Here is a 15,384-nt window from a genome sequence, read left to right on the forward strand (position 1 = left end):
TTTTATGGTTTTGTACATCTAATATGCTGTAAATAAAATAGGAAAATGTGTTATTGTGTTTTTGTTCTCCTCCCTCCACCCTTCATTTTATTCATCATAGCACAATTTTTTTTAAATGTTTAAATTTGGTATAGTTTTGATTAACGTAAACTGCTCTGTTCTACCATTTAAACTTGAAATACACTCATTGGCAAGACAGTGTTAAGATAAACACAACACACTCTTATTTTAGGATTTTAACGAAATTGACATGTATGGCTAAATATAAAATCTCTATAGTATCTACTCATTTTGAATATACATGAAAGAATAATCTTTTTGGCACAATTTTCCCATTGATGTGATCTACAATATTAGGAAACTGCATATAGGCCTACATTTTACTTAGGTACACTGGTTTAGGTTAAGAAACTGTATCGAACTTTGTAACTTGATGTATTTGAATGAATGTCTCCAGTATCTGTACCCTTTAAAACATTTATCTAGGGTCCAATTCTTGTGCATCTTTATTGATATTCATAAGCTTACATAAATCATCATTGGGCTATATGTTATGGCCAACATAATAGGATTTTTGTTGTATAGGCCTAGTATGACTTGTGTTTAACTAAATTACTATTTATTCATTTTTATATTCTCTATGCCTAATGCTGTGCTTTCTATTTCAAACTTTTGCTTTTCACCCTATGTTTTCACCACATGTTCCTCTAGTGATTTCACGGACCGTAGTTTGGTAACCCAAGCGTTTACATTACTGTCTAGAAAAGAATGCGCTCGTTTTATTCACCCGGAACTAAATGAGTCAGCAACAAGGGCGGAGTTTAGCGCAACGTATATGGACATTCCTCCGATTTCTAAGTTCATTATTGTAGGCAGTGTTTAATACCATTAATAATAAGGCAAAAAGAAAATACGTTTACAAAATTGGTAAGTGGGTTAATGATATTTGAGATGTTACCGCCCGCCGGGGACTCCTTATTGTCTATAATCTAGCGCTTCCAGTACGGTGTCGTGCGGAAACTGACAGCCATATCCGGAAACTACAAGTCAGCTGCTGGGAAGCTGACGGTGTTTATCCCTGAATTAGCTTAAAGTCAAACGTCGTCAGTTGTTAGTGTGTTTATTTTTTACAGCAGAAAAGGAAAACTGTTGAAAATCAGTTTATTTGGAAACTGAGAATCTGTGACGGATCGTTAAGATGAAGTCTGTATTTCTGATCGAAGCTTTCTCTTTGGCTTGTTTTGTGTTTTTTAGCCAAGTGACAGCGAAGGTAAGGCTAATGTTAGCTGGGTTAGCTGCCGTAAAGAGAAAACTAACCGGTGGTGAAAAACTGAATGCTCTCTTTAATTCTCCTCAATTTTCTAAAATATCCTGAGCTACACATAGCGCGTATTTTAAAAATTATACCTCCCATGAAGGGAGCATTTAGGGCTGTAAGACCGTTCTAGTTTTAACTGCTCGTCAATCACCGACAATTGTTATGATCATAAGCAAAGGTTATGACCTAGTTTATATGGCTATCTTGACTCATATTTCCTCAAGTAGTACAAAGTTATTTAACATAAAAATGGTTTCATGAAATACATACAATATACTCTGCAACACACTGTATAAACAAACAAATCATATGATACAATATGGCTGACACCAAAACATAGGTATTCAGTACTGCTATACTAGTACTTCTACTATTGCTACCCCTTGTTCCTACTGCTAAAAACACCATAATTATAGTTTTATTTGATTTCTTAGGGCATTTTTATGAACATAAACACAAGAAACTCCTTCACACATGAATGAAAACAATAACTATAAGGTCATACAACAATTAAATACATAAAAATGCTTAAAACGTGAACTTATAAAATTCTAGTTTTAAACTGGTATTTGTTATGTATGAGGGTTGTGTATGTAGTACAGGCAAGTGTGGGTGTGTGAATAATAACAAACAAAGTATGATACATGTTAATTAAAACAATAATAATAATAATAATACAAAAATGGGAAAAAAAGAACAGCATGTGATTTCTGTGTTACAGAATTCAGAAGATATCCGCTGTAAATGCATCTGCCCGCCTTACAGAGACTTCGAGGGGCAGATCTATAAACAAAATGTTTCCCTCAAAGACTGGTAAGTGACTCTATTTACTTACTCTACATGTCCCTGAATGATAGAAGCTGAACATGTTCTAGATTACTACAGGCTTTATTAATGATGTTTAATTATTTTTCTCCAGTAACTGTCTCCATGTGGTCGATCCTATGCCGGTTGATGGAAGAGACGTGGAGGCGTACTGTTTACGCTGTGAGTGTAAATACGAAGAGAGGAGCTCAGGAACCATTAAGGTAAGAGTGAGGGATTATTGATTACGTCGTCCTATTTTATTTTGGTTCACTGTAGGGCTGCATGCACCTACTGATTATAATAATAATAATAAATTTTATTTAAAGGCGCCTTTCTTGGCACTCAATGACACCAAATTACACCGAATTATATTGACTGATTCATCTTATTTCTTTATTGTTTTAAAGAAAATATTTGATGTATTATACAATGCCAGAAAACAGTAAAAATAACCATCATCCCCATATTTGACATCACCATGTTTCCTTTTGATGAATGATGCGTACATTATTGCAGTGTATACATTTAATTTATTAATATCAATCACATTCTATATCTTTAGGTTACCATCATTATGTACCTCTCGATCTTGGCCCTGCTGCTGCTTTACATGGTCTACCTGACGCTCCTTGAGCCCATGTTGAAGAGGCGTCTTTTCGGACACTCGCAGCTTATCCAGAGTGACGACGACAATGTTGGGGTATGTCTTCCTGTTAATTGTACTCCTCAAATAAAGAAAGAAAAATAATGTTTTATATTGTGGGAACTGTGTTACAGCAGCTGAACAAATCCCAAAAGCAGTAGTGTTAGTGTGTAAGATCCACTCCAAGCACTGCCGTGTTCCATTGTTTTTTTAAGTACTTTCCCACTCTATGTGAGCCATTAGTGACCACAAAGAGCTTCCCGGGGAAACTTCCAAACTGATTTAAACATTTTCTGTTCACATTACTTCTATGTGTTATTTTTGACACTTATCTGATCCTTAAACATCAATAAAATGTGATAACAGCTTTATTTTTTCAGGCTGTGTTAATGTAGCCCCATTTTTGCCAGGGTAACCTGGTTATTTATGGAAGTGTATGCATGGCAAAGAGTGAGGTTATGGAAAATGTGGCTTACCAGCAGTGCAGTAGAATGAGAAACTTATTGTAACACTATAAAAATTAAACTTCTAAATAGGCTGGGTTAATTTCCATAGCTGAACAGCACTCTCTGTCCTTCAGCTGTAGCAAATGTTTTGTCTACATTTCTTGCAGGGTCAGCCTAGGTTTCTCAGAATCTTAAATATGCTGGTTCCAAATACTGTAGAGAAGCAAGCAGAAAGGAAAGCTAATTACCAACCAATGTGTGGTAAACTGTGGTTTTCTACATTCAAAACCGATTCACTTTTCTTCTAACAGTAATGCAGTTGCTGATGCAGTATCCGTTTTCATTCTCAACTATCTCAGGAAACGGAAGTACCATTAAGATACTCAAAGTGTATCAAGCAGTAAATCAATTTTCCCTCTTCCAGCATGACACAGTGTTTAGATATTAACAAAGGAAAACAGTGACTGCCTTCGCCTGAGGGGGATTTGCTGCAGCTGCCAAACTGAGCACTCGTGTTTTCACTGGCAGAGTTCAAGCAAGGGGAAGTTATACATGAGTTTTTTTTCCCTTTTTTATTGAAAAGGTTTTTGCTGTAAAAATATGACTGGGCAGTAGTCAGCGCCAGAATGTTTCACCTGGTTAGGGTGAAACTTTTCCACTTTTATTAAATGGGAAAGGAAGATGACGACTAAATCAGTCTCATAAAATGGTGATGTAATGGTTAATTTACTGTTACTTGTTACTGTATCGAGATTACTAGTTTTGCTTTTTTTGGGGGAAATATTGGAAAATATAGATTAAAAAAAATGAACCACTGCTGTACCAAGATTTAAATGACGGTAATACTGCAATCATCTATATTAGCCCAAGGCTATTTGCTACACAGTAGCTTCTTGTAAAGTGTCACTGGGACCAAGACAAGGAGACAGAATTAACAGGAAGTGCTGTTGCTACATTAATTATAGGAGGTCCTTGCCTTTTAGTTTTATCGTGTCTTTTTCTGCTTATGATAGTGACAACCCAAGCGATATACTTACAGTCAGACATAAAATCAAGACAACCCAGTAATGAGATTAAAATAAAAAATGTACTTAAAAAAAACACAGATAGAGACTAAAGAATCAAGTAGAAAATGTTATTCTAATCTGTATTTTAAAGGAATTGAATGGGATAGAAGGAGCATTGTTAGGCAGATGTTGAATACACCAAATCCTGGCATGCCATGTATTGTGATCAATTTGTTTAGTTAGTAGATATCAGCCGAATCAAACAATGGCTTTCACTCTTTGAAATAGCTCATCCGTGTGTTCTTATACACCAAAGTCTTTGTTTTAGGCAAGGTGGCCCACATGTGTATAATGATGTTCCCCCACTGATGATCATACAGTTATTACAGTTATCCATCATACCAACTACTTAAATTGCGGCGTTATATATTTTCCTACCCACAGTATGTCATACGTTTTGGGCTAATTAAGTGTTTTTACCCTACTCTGTGTTTTCAGGACCAGCAGCCTTTCGCCAACGCTCACAATGTTCTGTCCCATTCACAATCTCGACCCAACATGCTGAACAAAGTGGAGCATGCCCAACAGCGCTGGAGGAGACAGGTCCAGGAACAGAGGAAGTCTGTGTTCGATCGCCATGTTGTCCTCAGTTAAAAGAGTTACTGGTGAAGCAAATCAAAACAAAACAAAAAACACTGTGACGGAGCCCTTCAATTTATATCTCTTCCTTTCTCTCATTTGTGGTTTGTATCTCTCATCAAGTGTGGCGAGGTGAAGACATCTAAATATGGAGAGTCCCTGGCGGATGTATCGCTAAAGCTGGGGGCTCTTATTTAGTCTTCAGGCCGGGCAGCACAAGAGATTAGAGTGAATTGATTTTTGCACAAACAGTCTTGAACAAACAGTCTTAAATAGCATTTGCAGAAGCGTAATTTACTCCCTGCCTGCTGAGTGGAAGAAGTGCCAGGTCACTAGATCATTTGCAAATCTTTTTTTTAGGATCGAGTCAAATGTATGTGAGATTAAAAAAAGAATATCGGCACATCTTTCATTTTTATAACTTTCTAACTCTCTCTGGCCACAGAGTCAGGTGAAGTCCCCCCAGTCCAAAGCAAGAAACCCTTTCAATTCTACAAACTGCACAACTGGACCCTGTTAACATGTAGCCGTTGGGTACTTTCCATTCCAAAAACTAATGCATTCTGGGAACTACTGCTCTCACCACAGGACAAAGGAAATAGTGTAAATTATAAATATTTCAGCCTTCTTTGAAAATGCATGTTTTATAATAAATCTTTTATATACATGTTTTCAATCCCATCATTCCTACACCATAATGTTTAATGTCTCATAACCTGTGTGAGATCCATCGTTACATGCGTCATGTCAAGTTTGAATGAAGCTTCACTGAAACCTCGTTGCAGAAATGGACCCAATGTCCCAGTGATGCCCTAGTGAACGTAGCCGTGCTATTGATTCTCATCTGTTGATGACCCTATGTAGAAATCAGTGCCCTGTTCATCTGCCTGAACAAATGTAATGAATAGTCTTTTCTTTTTGGCACTCCTGTGTGCGTGGTCTAACATCCTTTATGACAGACAGGCAGCGTTGGTATGACAGAGTGGTGTTATTCTGGGTTCAAAGAAGTTTATTTTGTGTATATTGGAATTGTGCACAGAGTGGATGAAAAGCCACTGTTGCGAAACCTATTGAAGTGTTCTTAACTATTGTTTATGTGATACCATTAACTTTGAAAAATAAATGTATGTAATATTTGTGATTCTTGCATTTGTAACCTGTAGACATCATGCTTCACATGGAAGAACAACGTCTTTCTCATAGATGATAAGGACAATTTAACACTGCCAATGGAACATAGGCCTTCTCCAAATGGAATTTTCCTAATTTCATATTAAACCATAGATGCATCATGTTTACAGTTTGATTTCAACCAAGGCACCTTAAAGAACCCCAGCATGACTTTCACCTACTTTATAGCACATCCCGCCGTTACTTTTAATAACTTAAAAAACCCTCTTGGAAACCCCAGTTATACTTTTCAATCACATTATTTATGTTTGATAACCCCTTCAGCAGCTTACTTGTTTTTATTCAGTAAAGTGATTTCCATGATGCCGCGTCATCATTTCCTGTCCAGTTCCAATTTTCCTTTTTTCCCCACTCTTCTGCTTTGTATGCAGCGAGGAGAATATTTTTCCGCAAAAAAAAGGGAAAAAAGAAAAGAGTCGGTTTTCAGGCTGCACACACAGAAAGCGACACAGCCTCTGCTGAAGAATGGATCACTGACCAAACTCTGCCACGAAACAGGAAAAGACAGGTAGGCTTTGCTTCTTTTAATGGTTTCGCTCATTAAATAACATTAAAATTAAGTTTTTATTTATTTATTTTAATTTACCTTCTTAAGTAACTTGCAGTAGCCTATTTGTAGCATCTTAAGATAGTTCTTATGTGCACATAGGAAAAGATGGATTCCTCCTTCGTTTTAATTACTCCGTTGTACTTTATACGTGATTTAAAGTTCTAAGTTGAAGTTATTCGGAGTTTGTTGACAGACGCTGACTTTGATCGGTGACTTAAATCCGCTCTTTAGAACAGAGAAGTTTTTTCTCAGCTTCGGGACTGTATTTGCATCTATTAGCCTACAGGGGGCGCCTAAGCCTTTGAATTTGATCCAACCTAGCAATCTGTGTCCTATGCACTCTGCAGGCACTGTTGATTCACTCACCTGTGTTTACCTTTCAATTTCGTGTGCCTACAAGTTTCATTTCAGTTTGTTTTAATGTCTTTCTACATCCTACTATACAAACACTCTCTTTCTCTGTGTCTAATGACTCCCAGTCTATCATACATTCCTACACTGCACTACATTATGTGAGTGTGATGTTGTAGCTGCTGTGCTGTGTGGTGAACAATGCCACGAGATAAAGGAATGTCCTTGTGCTCATAGGCTTTTCTGCTTGCTGCTCCTCTAACCCGGTATGTTTATGAGACTGCAGCTGCAGTTATTCAACGCTTTTTCAGACACAGTAACATGGTCTTTCTTGTTGTTATTAACTGAACAATAACACATGTGGTTTTCAGATAAAACATTCTCCTTAAAATGATTTAGTCACTAATCAGATTATTGCTGATTAAAAACTGATACATTAATTTGTCTGTTAACCTTATTTCTTCTTATGTTTGTTTTTGTGTCACAGTGAATTGATAATTAGTGACAGTGGGTACTGGGGGGAAAAATATTTTTAATAAGTCATCGGTTAGCCAACGCATACACATGGGCAGTCAGCAGTGTACTTTAAATACTGTTGGCTTGTTTAGTGGACAGTGCATCATCCACTATTAGGTCATCATATGTTTGTAGCTTCACTGTCCTGTGCGAACCACATATCTTTTTAATACATTTAAAATGTGCTCAGAAGAATGGCCCTGTTTTCAGCTTTTTGACGAGTCATTCTTCACGTAATCCAAGGTCTTTGTGCTAAATAGTTTATTTTGAAAAAATAAATAAAGCAAAATCACCAAATTTGGATCAGCATGGTGGAGAGGAACAGGTTTGACCAATTGTACCTGCAAAGTAACTAGTAAGTTACTAAAGCTGCCAGACTTTAGTAGATATAAAGATAATATTTAAAGAGGACTAGCAGTTTCAAATTGTATTACTAGAAGTACAAGTTCATAGACTTTTTACCTCAATGCAATATACTATTTGAGTCAATGTACTTAGTGACATTCCACCACTGGCAGTCAGTATTCTTTTCTTTTATCTTCATAAAGGTTTACAGTCAAAACAGGGTTGATAAGTGCCTGAGGCTGTCCTAAAAAAAACGTTAAATCCCACAACATTTAGCAAAGAAAGAATGTTTTGCAATCTAAATATCACAAAAGAAACCTTAAGTTATATTATGTTATTTGTATCCCACTCTGCAGACAACACATGCAGCCCCTTTAGCAGAGGATGTCATTAGTTGACAAGCCATGTGTCAGAGCTGTCAGGACTGTTGACTGAACACGTCTGACTGCCTGACTCTCAACACATCTTTTCTGCTGATTTGTCGAATGGGTTCAATATTTACACGCTTTCCCTTGAAACTCTGCTGAAAGTTCAGAGGCTGAAAGAAAAAGGTATCCGAGGGGGAATTTTTGGAACTGAGGTGGAAAAATCCCCACAGAGCTGCGGAATAATCCCTTTGAATGTTTTAGGATTTGGGATTCACAGTGGATCCCTAACAAACACCTTTAGGTTTATGGATTTGATTTGAGAAAACAAACACTCACTCCCTTGTGACTGTGGCTTTAGCAGGTGTGTTTACTTATGAGAATGAGAAGAAAAGCCTTAAAAGTTCAAACAGAATTGTTCTTTAAAAAAAGTCAGGCCTAACGCTGTTTCCGAGTCCTTTCATTTGATTTCATGATGCACGTATGTGAGTGTATACATTTCGTCTGTTGCATGTGATGTTTTGATGTGTGGACTTTGTTTGACGCTCCCATGTCGTGCAAGAAGAGGATGTGGCTTTTAATGAGGAATACAGATGGGCGATGAATGGAAACAATGAATGCCATTAAAAGGCTAGAAGCTTAAGGTTGTGTCCTGGTAAAACATCCAAACAAAAAAGCGGAACGCACCTCTGTCTTTTGTGCCCAGGCAGTGAGGATTTGCTGTTTGTTTTTAGGAGGGGACAATCTTTTTCGAGACCTTGAGAAGCTTTTGATTGTGTCTCAGAGTAAAGCTGCAGCATGTATTTCCTGCTGACTTAATGTGTCGCGCCCGTGATGACGGATGTCTGGGGTTTTGTGGCTTCCTCTTGAATCTGTTCCCAAGTCTGTGGGATGATAAGACACCCCGGGAGAGACTGGGTGAAGAAGTGCAGGTTTTTTAGGGATGGGTATAGTGCTTCAACATTTGGTGTAAAGATATAGCCTAAGACGCGGAAGCAGAAAAGATCATATGGTGATTAGTTTTGCCTGCATGGCATATTGTGAATAAAGAAGATCTTTGGTGATGAGCTTTGTCGGTTCAATTTAGACATTGGTATAGACAAACAATCTCCAATCGAACTTTGCATTCATCTCCAATCGAACTTTGCATTCGATTACTTTTCATGTAATTCATACATCTAATTTTTAAATCCCCTTAAGATGACACATTTTAAAAACCCTACACTGAAGATGGGTTTTGTTTGGGTTGATATGTGCTTTTGTCTTAAGTGTCTCGCTTGTGTCTTTTCTATTGTGACCGACTGAATGATCTATAGAGGTGCGGTATAAAGAAAAGCTTTACTCACATCCTTGTATTTGGTAGTGAACAGATGAGTACATTATAATGGGTGGTGACCACTTGACCACTGAGAACCATATTGTACAAGTTTGGGATTCATGTGGCTCTCTCATGGCGTTGTTGTGAATATCTGTGAATATGTGTCAAAATGAACGTGCAGTGCACAGTCTGAAGTGGTTTACAGGAGCTGACATTACAAAGGTGTTCTTTATTACTCAATGAAGGTTGCAGAACCATAGCACAGGGGAGAGCAGAATGGTTTAGGTATTACATTTTGGGCAAATGTTTTCATTTTTGTGGTCAGCCCAAGTTTGGACGTGAGGTGCAGCTCCAAAGCAATGGTCCTTAATAATATGTTGAGAAATGTGCAAAAGTGGAATGTAGCTAAACATCGAACATCACTGATGCGTGTGGTTGGGTGTCTCCTGCCAGATTATTTTTGTGCTTTGTTGCACCTCCAAACACACCCACAAATGTTGGCACAGGGTTGTGGAGTACACCTCTACATCACTGCAGAGAGGTGGTTAAATAGAAACTTTCCCTTTTCAATAAACATTTAACAGTACAAAACATATGGTCAGTATATTATATATATCATCATTTATCATGGGCAAATCTGCTTCATATAGATTACTTGTAATTTTGATCCTTTGATTACATTATGCGAATGGTATGAGGATAGGATACATTTAAGGGACACTGTGTAACATTTTAAGTAATTTATATGCTAAAATCAATATCCTCATTCATAAATATGTCCTCATTGGTGTAAAACCACCTCTGCCAATAATCTGAATTATCCTCCTGAGCGGAGAATAACAAATATTACTAGAAATGTAATTCCTTGAAGAAATTGCGGCGTGAATGCTGACGCTGATGCTGAAGCAGCTGACGCTTCACTGCTGAATGTTGATGAAGAACGAAGGATGAATATATCTGAATCAACAGAATGGTTGAATGTTTGAACAATTTGGAATATTTGGAAGTTTGAATGGACTTTCTATCTGAATTGAGGAATGAATTATGACCTTGAACTATGACCTCCAAAATGTAATCAGTTCATCTTTGAGTCAGAATCAACATTTGTGCAAAATTTGAAGAAAAACCGTGGAAGCGTTCATGAGAAAATGCAGTCACAAAAGGCAACGTAACAGTGACCTTGAAATTTTACCTTTGACCTCTAAACTCTTGTGATGTCATCTCTGAGTCATAATAAACATCTGTGCAAAATTTGAAGAAAAAACGTGGAAGCGTTCATGAGATAATGCAGTCACAAAAGGCAACGTCACAGTGACCTTGAAATTTGACCTTTGACCTCTAAACTCTTGTGATGTCATCTCTTAACTCTTAACTTAATCAACATCTGTGCAAATTTTTAAGAAAATCCGGTGAAGTCTAAAATTTGGTGTTGGAACGGGGATTCGAACCCCCAACCCTGTGTTCAGCTCAATCAGGATACTACCATGTAATGTCCTGAAGGAGCTGAACATGTAAAATATTGAATGAAGTTTATCGGATGAAAAATGACTGAGTTAACCTATTCTGGATGTATCATAAGAGATTGAACTCTTCTCCCATTCTGTGACCTACATTATCCTAAGATGTCACAGACAGGTGCAGAGGTCTCCATAGTTACTGACAGCTAATCAGTGTCAAAAAAGTGGCGGAATAAAAATAATAAGAATAAATACGTAGGATATTAAAGCTGTGAATGCTTCCAGCATTCACACCAAATATTAAATTTTGTACATTGAGCAGGCAAGTCTTATGGAGGCATCCATGTTTTTGGAATTTCATCAGGTGCATTGTTTACATTTTTTAAATGTTCTTGTCCTTGAAGGCCACTGTAGCTTCTGTTATTATTCAAAAGGGGTGGGGTTACCCAGGGAGCGTTGCATTCTAGAACTTTCTAGAACTTTCTTGATGATGTCATATTACACAGTACCCCTTTAAGGTTATACTTAGATTTTCAATGCATGAACAGTGAGTTTCTTTTTAATGCCACTTTATACTGTTACTCCATAACATTCCAGAAGAGAAAGATTGTAGTACTTTTCACCTCTCTATATGCATCTGACAGCTTTAGTTACTTGTTACTTTACAAAATAAGGATTTTGGCAAAAAAAAAACATATGAAGAGATAAAATAGGATGATTTATTATAAATAAAACCACCCAAACATGTATCCGAAACAATTATTTAAATAATCAATTTATGGATTGACAGGTGATTTGTGATTTCACGGAAAAACCTTTCAAAGTGCCAGTTTTTAAACATGATGACGTGCTTATTTTAATTAAATGTTATAACGAAGTTTGAAGTGTTGGTTTGATAAAACAAAGCATTGTGAAGGGGTCACTTTGTTCTCCAAACAATTCATCAGTGGATTAATCCATATTGAAGATAATCATTAGCTCCAGTCTTATGCAAAATAGTTTAATAGGAACTGCATGTGTGTATGCCTATTTACATTTTAGTGTAATTGTTTCTTTATTAGACCTAGGCCTAAGGGTTTGAAAAGTTGGGAAACATAGTCTACATGCTCAGCATATAGGGCTTCTTGGTTGAACATTCATCTCTGTCAAATGAAAAGGCATCTTTGTGCTTGTGAAATATATGTGGGCCAGTGGAGGGTTTCAGCTTGGACAATGTGTTGCAGAGGAGCTGCATAGCGACATCAACAGCCTTCAGCTCCTGAATATTCATCCAAACTCCTCAGCACATACCATGACAATAAACAAGGAGAGAGAGAGAGAGAGAGAGAGAGAAGAGAGAGAGAGAGAGAGAGAGAGAGAGAGAGAGAGAGAGAGAGAGAGAGAGAGAGCGAAGAGAGAGAGGCTGAATGCCTGGCTGAGGAGAGCAGAGGAAGGGGCTAAACGGGCCAAACCCGAGAAAAGTGGGGGGCAAACAACCCGTTTCCGTGGTAACAAGTCCTGCCTTCCACTCTGCGGCAGGCTGAGAGAGGGGAGGCATAAGGGATTTTTTTTTTTTTGGTTTTGGTTGGAAGGACTTGAGTCGGAGTTTATTGAGGAGGGCCAGGTAAAGCAGCCAAAAAAAGTTTTTCTACGCGCAGACGAACCGGATTTGGTAGCCTACTGTCGAAAAGGGATTATTATCTGAAAATGTCAGCAGCAGCCATGGATGTGAGGAGAAAGTCAGAGGTAAAAAGATTCTTAAAACTTGACGAGCTTTCAGCGAGCGGTATAGGAAACCGGTTCAAAAGCGTCCGTAAAAAAAGGTTCTTAAAAAAAAGAAATTATAAAAGCAGCAAAGTTGCAAAGTTTGTTTAAATGTTACATTTATAGTAGCCTAATGTCAATTTGACCATATTTGGGCATCGACATGTTAAACCATGAATTGGTTTCTTTTCTTTTCTTCCTTCATCTGACCCTTTGAATGAAGGGAGAGAGATATGCAGCCTACCGGCGGATACACACTGCGAATCTGTTGTGGACTGTTATTGGAGTTTTCGCTCAAACTCCAGACAAAAGTCTAAGCAGCAGCAGATAAACAGAAACCTCTCAGATTGTCTGTGTAGCCTACTTTTCCTGTTGTTGTTTAGGGGGAGACTTTACTTTTGTCTTGGGAGATAAAACCCACATGAAACAACATGTGTGAACTTATTAAAGTGTGCTGTTTACTTTGTCTTACATGCTTATGGTCATAGTTTAAACAATATTGTACACATTCAGTTGTGTGTGTGTTAATGCAGTAGGCCTACATAGCCTATAGGCACCAGATCTATGTAGGCAAATGTCATAGCGTAGCCTACTGTACATGTAGCCTACAAAACAGTTAAGGTTTCATGTAGTAACCACAAATCCACATAGTCTACATAGGCTAATTTATGAATATCAGTATGGGACTTTTTTTCCTCAACATACTAATGTGAATATTTATTTTACCCCCAGTAATCGCGAGTTTTCAGCACTGCTTGTTGGTGAGTTAGTTAAGGGGCCATAATCTGAAGGAAGATTTCAGTAACATTCAGGCCATGGGCCAAGCTACAAGTGCTCCAGGAATCTTTATTAATCTTATTTCTAACACTGGAAGACGTGCGTTTTGACCTTATCTTCCACTTTCTCACGACCTCCTGCATTTACTTTGAAGGAGAACCTCTGGTTTGTGCAACACAGGAATATCTGTGTGAATTTGATGCAGATCTTGATGTGGATTTTAAACATTCACAACACATCCAGTTATTAAAGTATTAACACCATCACACCTGGTGAAGACATGCTCTCATTGAGCCCTTTGTAGAGTAAATATGGGAATCTTTGCGTCCCATCGTGAAGATTTACATGAGCTTTCTTAAGAGATTACAACTTGAACCCTCATGATTTTATCTTGTACACTAGAGTGCAAGCCCTAGAGGTTTTCTTAGCTCTCTCTTCTATTGTGCACATCAAACAATGACCTTCCCCTCTCACTGGACGGGACTGTCAACACAAAGCTATTGAGGAAATTCCTCTCTGTCCTCCATTCATTTTGACAGGAGTGAGCCTGCTTATCACCCGACACTTTATTGGGAATCTTAAAAAATCATTTGAGTAATGATAATCCACATTTTTTGTTAAAGTTTTGTCTTTCTGTAAATAGCTCTCAAGGAAATAGTCTGCAACAACAAGGTTTGTGGATTCAAACCTGAGCTGTCACATACAGAGACCTTGCTAAATCACATTCAAGCGTGCTTGTGTGAACTTTGTGTTTTTCAGTGAACTGCTCCTTTAAGGGTGTCTGATTGCCTCTGGTGATGAAAACATTTAATTTGTACCCCGTACATTAACATGTGAATCTTTACAGCAAATCATAAAACTTTGTGACCAGGTGTTGTCAAAATATATCATCCAGTTTTTAAATGAATGGGCCTTGTATCTAATCAAAATGTTTAAATACTGACTCCTGCTGTTGTTCCTTTTGGGAGATGCAAAGTGATCACATGAACAGTCGTTTTCATCTTTGTGGTGCTGGAGTGCTGAAGAGAGAGGATACTTTTGAAGAATATCTCCAGTTGTACTCTTAAACACATGCCTGAGAGTTGTATTTGAGTCTGTCAGTCAAAACAAGCTCAGAGGGAACAGTTTTTGTTCTGGGGTTTTGGATCAAGGGCCACAGCTGTTAAGAGATGGAGAGAATAATATGTTTCCTATTTAATATATTCTAAGCCGATTTTTTCATTTATCAACCACTGAGAATGATTGCTTCTTTGGATGAAAAGAAAATCTACTTCCACATTTCATTGCCCCTCAAGATCGCATTCATGCTGATCTTCAGTTACATCTACCTGGCTGTAGTGTGCGATTGCTCTTGATGTACAGTTGGAAGTCAGACTGGATGTCTTCCTAAACTCAATGACAAATGCCTGTTGTGTTGCTGGTTTGGTTATTCTTCTTATTAGTCTTTTTTTCTTGGAAGACATGTAGGTCAACACTTGTACGTCAACACTTATAAAGGTTAATAGCCTCTGACTTGGCAGTTTGACACTTGTTGCTAAAGATTCTGCAATGTAAAAAAAAATGGCTTGATGCTAGGGGCAATCTATTTAAGGACCTAGCAGCCCTAGTGTGATTTAACTTGTGCACAGCATGTCACATTGACTCCAGTTCTTTCATTGATTTTACATTCAGTGAGGGACACTAATGTAATGTGTGACGTACAGAATGATCCTGAATACATGACAACATGAACATGTCCTTTAGATATTCTGCCGTCATCAGTGCAGGATTCTAGACATGGCTCTCTCAGATACTCACCGCCAGCCCAAGATGTCTGAATACAAACACTGTCTGTCAGCTGTGTTAGTGAGTGTTTCGGCTCATAAACACGTGTTACAAACCTGTTGATATTCAGGGTAAACGGTGCTTGCT

General features: G+C 37.8%; 2 protein-coding genes across 3 annotated transcripts in view; both read left to right on the plus strand.

Annotated features, from left to right (window-relative positions):
* Positions 1 to 1,058: 1,058 nt before the first annotated feature.
* On the plus strand, positions 1,059 to 5,951 carry tmem9b (TMEM9 domain family, member B). Its single transcript, XM_080027024.1, has 5 exons — positions 1,059 to 1,270; positions 2,040 to 2,131; positions 2,238 to 2,346; positions 2,688 to 2,825; positions 4,720 to 5,951. The coding sequence occupies exons 1-5, from the start codon at positions 1,199 to 1,201 to the stop codon at positions 4,873 to 4,875; spliced, it is 567 nt and encodes a 188-aa protein (XP_079883150.1). The 5' UTR covers positions 1,059 to 1,198; the 3' UTR covers positions 4,876 to 5,951.
* Positions 5,952 to 6,423: 472 nt separating this feature from the next.
* The window catches only part of dennd2b (DENN domain containing 2B), a 49,786-nt gene continuing 40,825 nt past the window's right edge, over positions 6,424 to 15,384 (plus strand). The window contains exon 1 of one of the 2 annotated variants that reach the window (XM_080034184.1): positions 6,424 to 6,559. The gene's annotated coding sequence lies outside the window, so the exon portion shown is untranslated. Of the gene's footprint in view, positions 6,560 to 12,381; positions 12,679 to 15,384 lie in introns of those variants that run through there. The other variant, XM_080034183.1, reaches the window with a different exon arrangement.

This window comes from Ammodytes marinus (genome assembly GCF_949987685.1).
Source record: "Ammodytes marinus genome assembly, chromosome: 1".
Lineage (NCBI taxonomy): Eukaryota > Metazoa > Chordata > Actinopteri > Uranoscopiformes > Ammodytidae > Ammodytes > Ammodytes marinus.

Bases quoted from the DNA above. Each gene is read 5' to 3' on its own strand.
- tmem9b (XM_080027024.1), top strand. From the start codon at position 1,199: ATGAAGTCTGTATTTCTGATCGAAGCTTTCTCTTTGGCTTGTTTTGTG. The intron at 1,271-2,039 runs GTAAGGCTAATG...TCTGTGTTACAG, and splicing joins TTAGCCAAGTGACAGCGAAG to AATTCAGAAGATATCCGCTG. The intron at 2,826-4,719 runs GTATGTCTTCCT...CTGTGTTTTCAG, and splicing joins GTGACGACGACAATGTTGGG to GACCAGCAGCCTTTCGCCAA.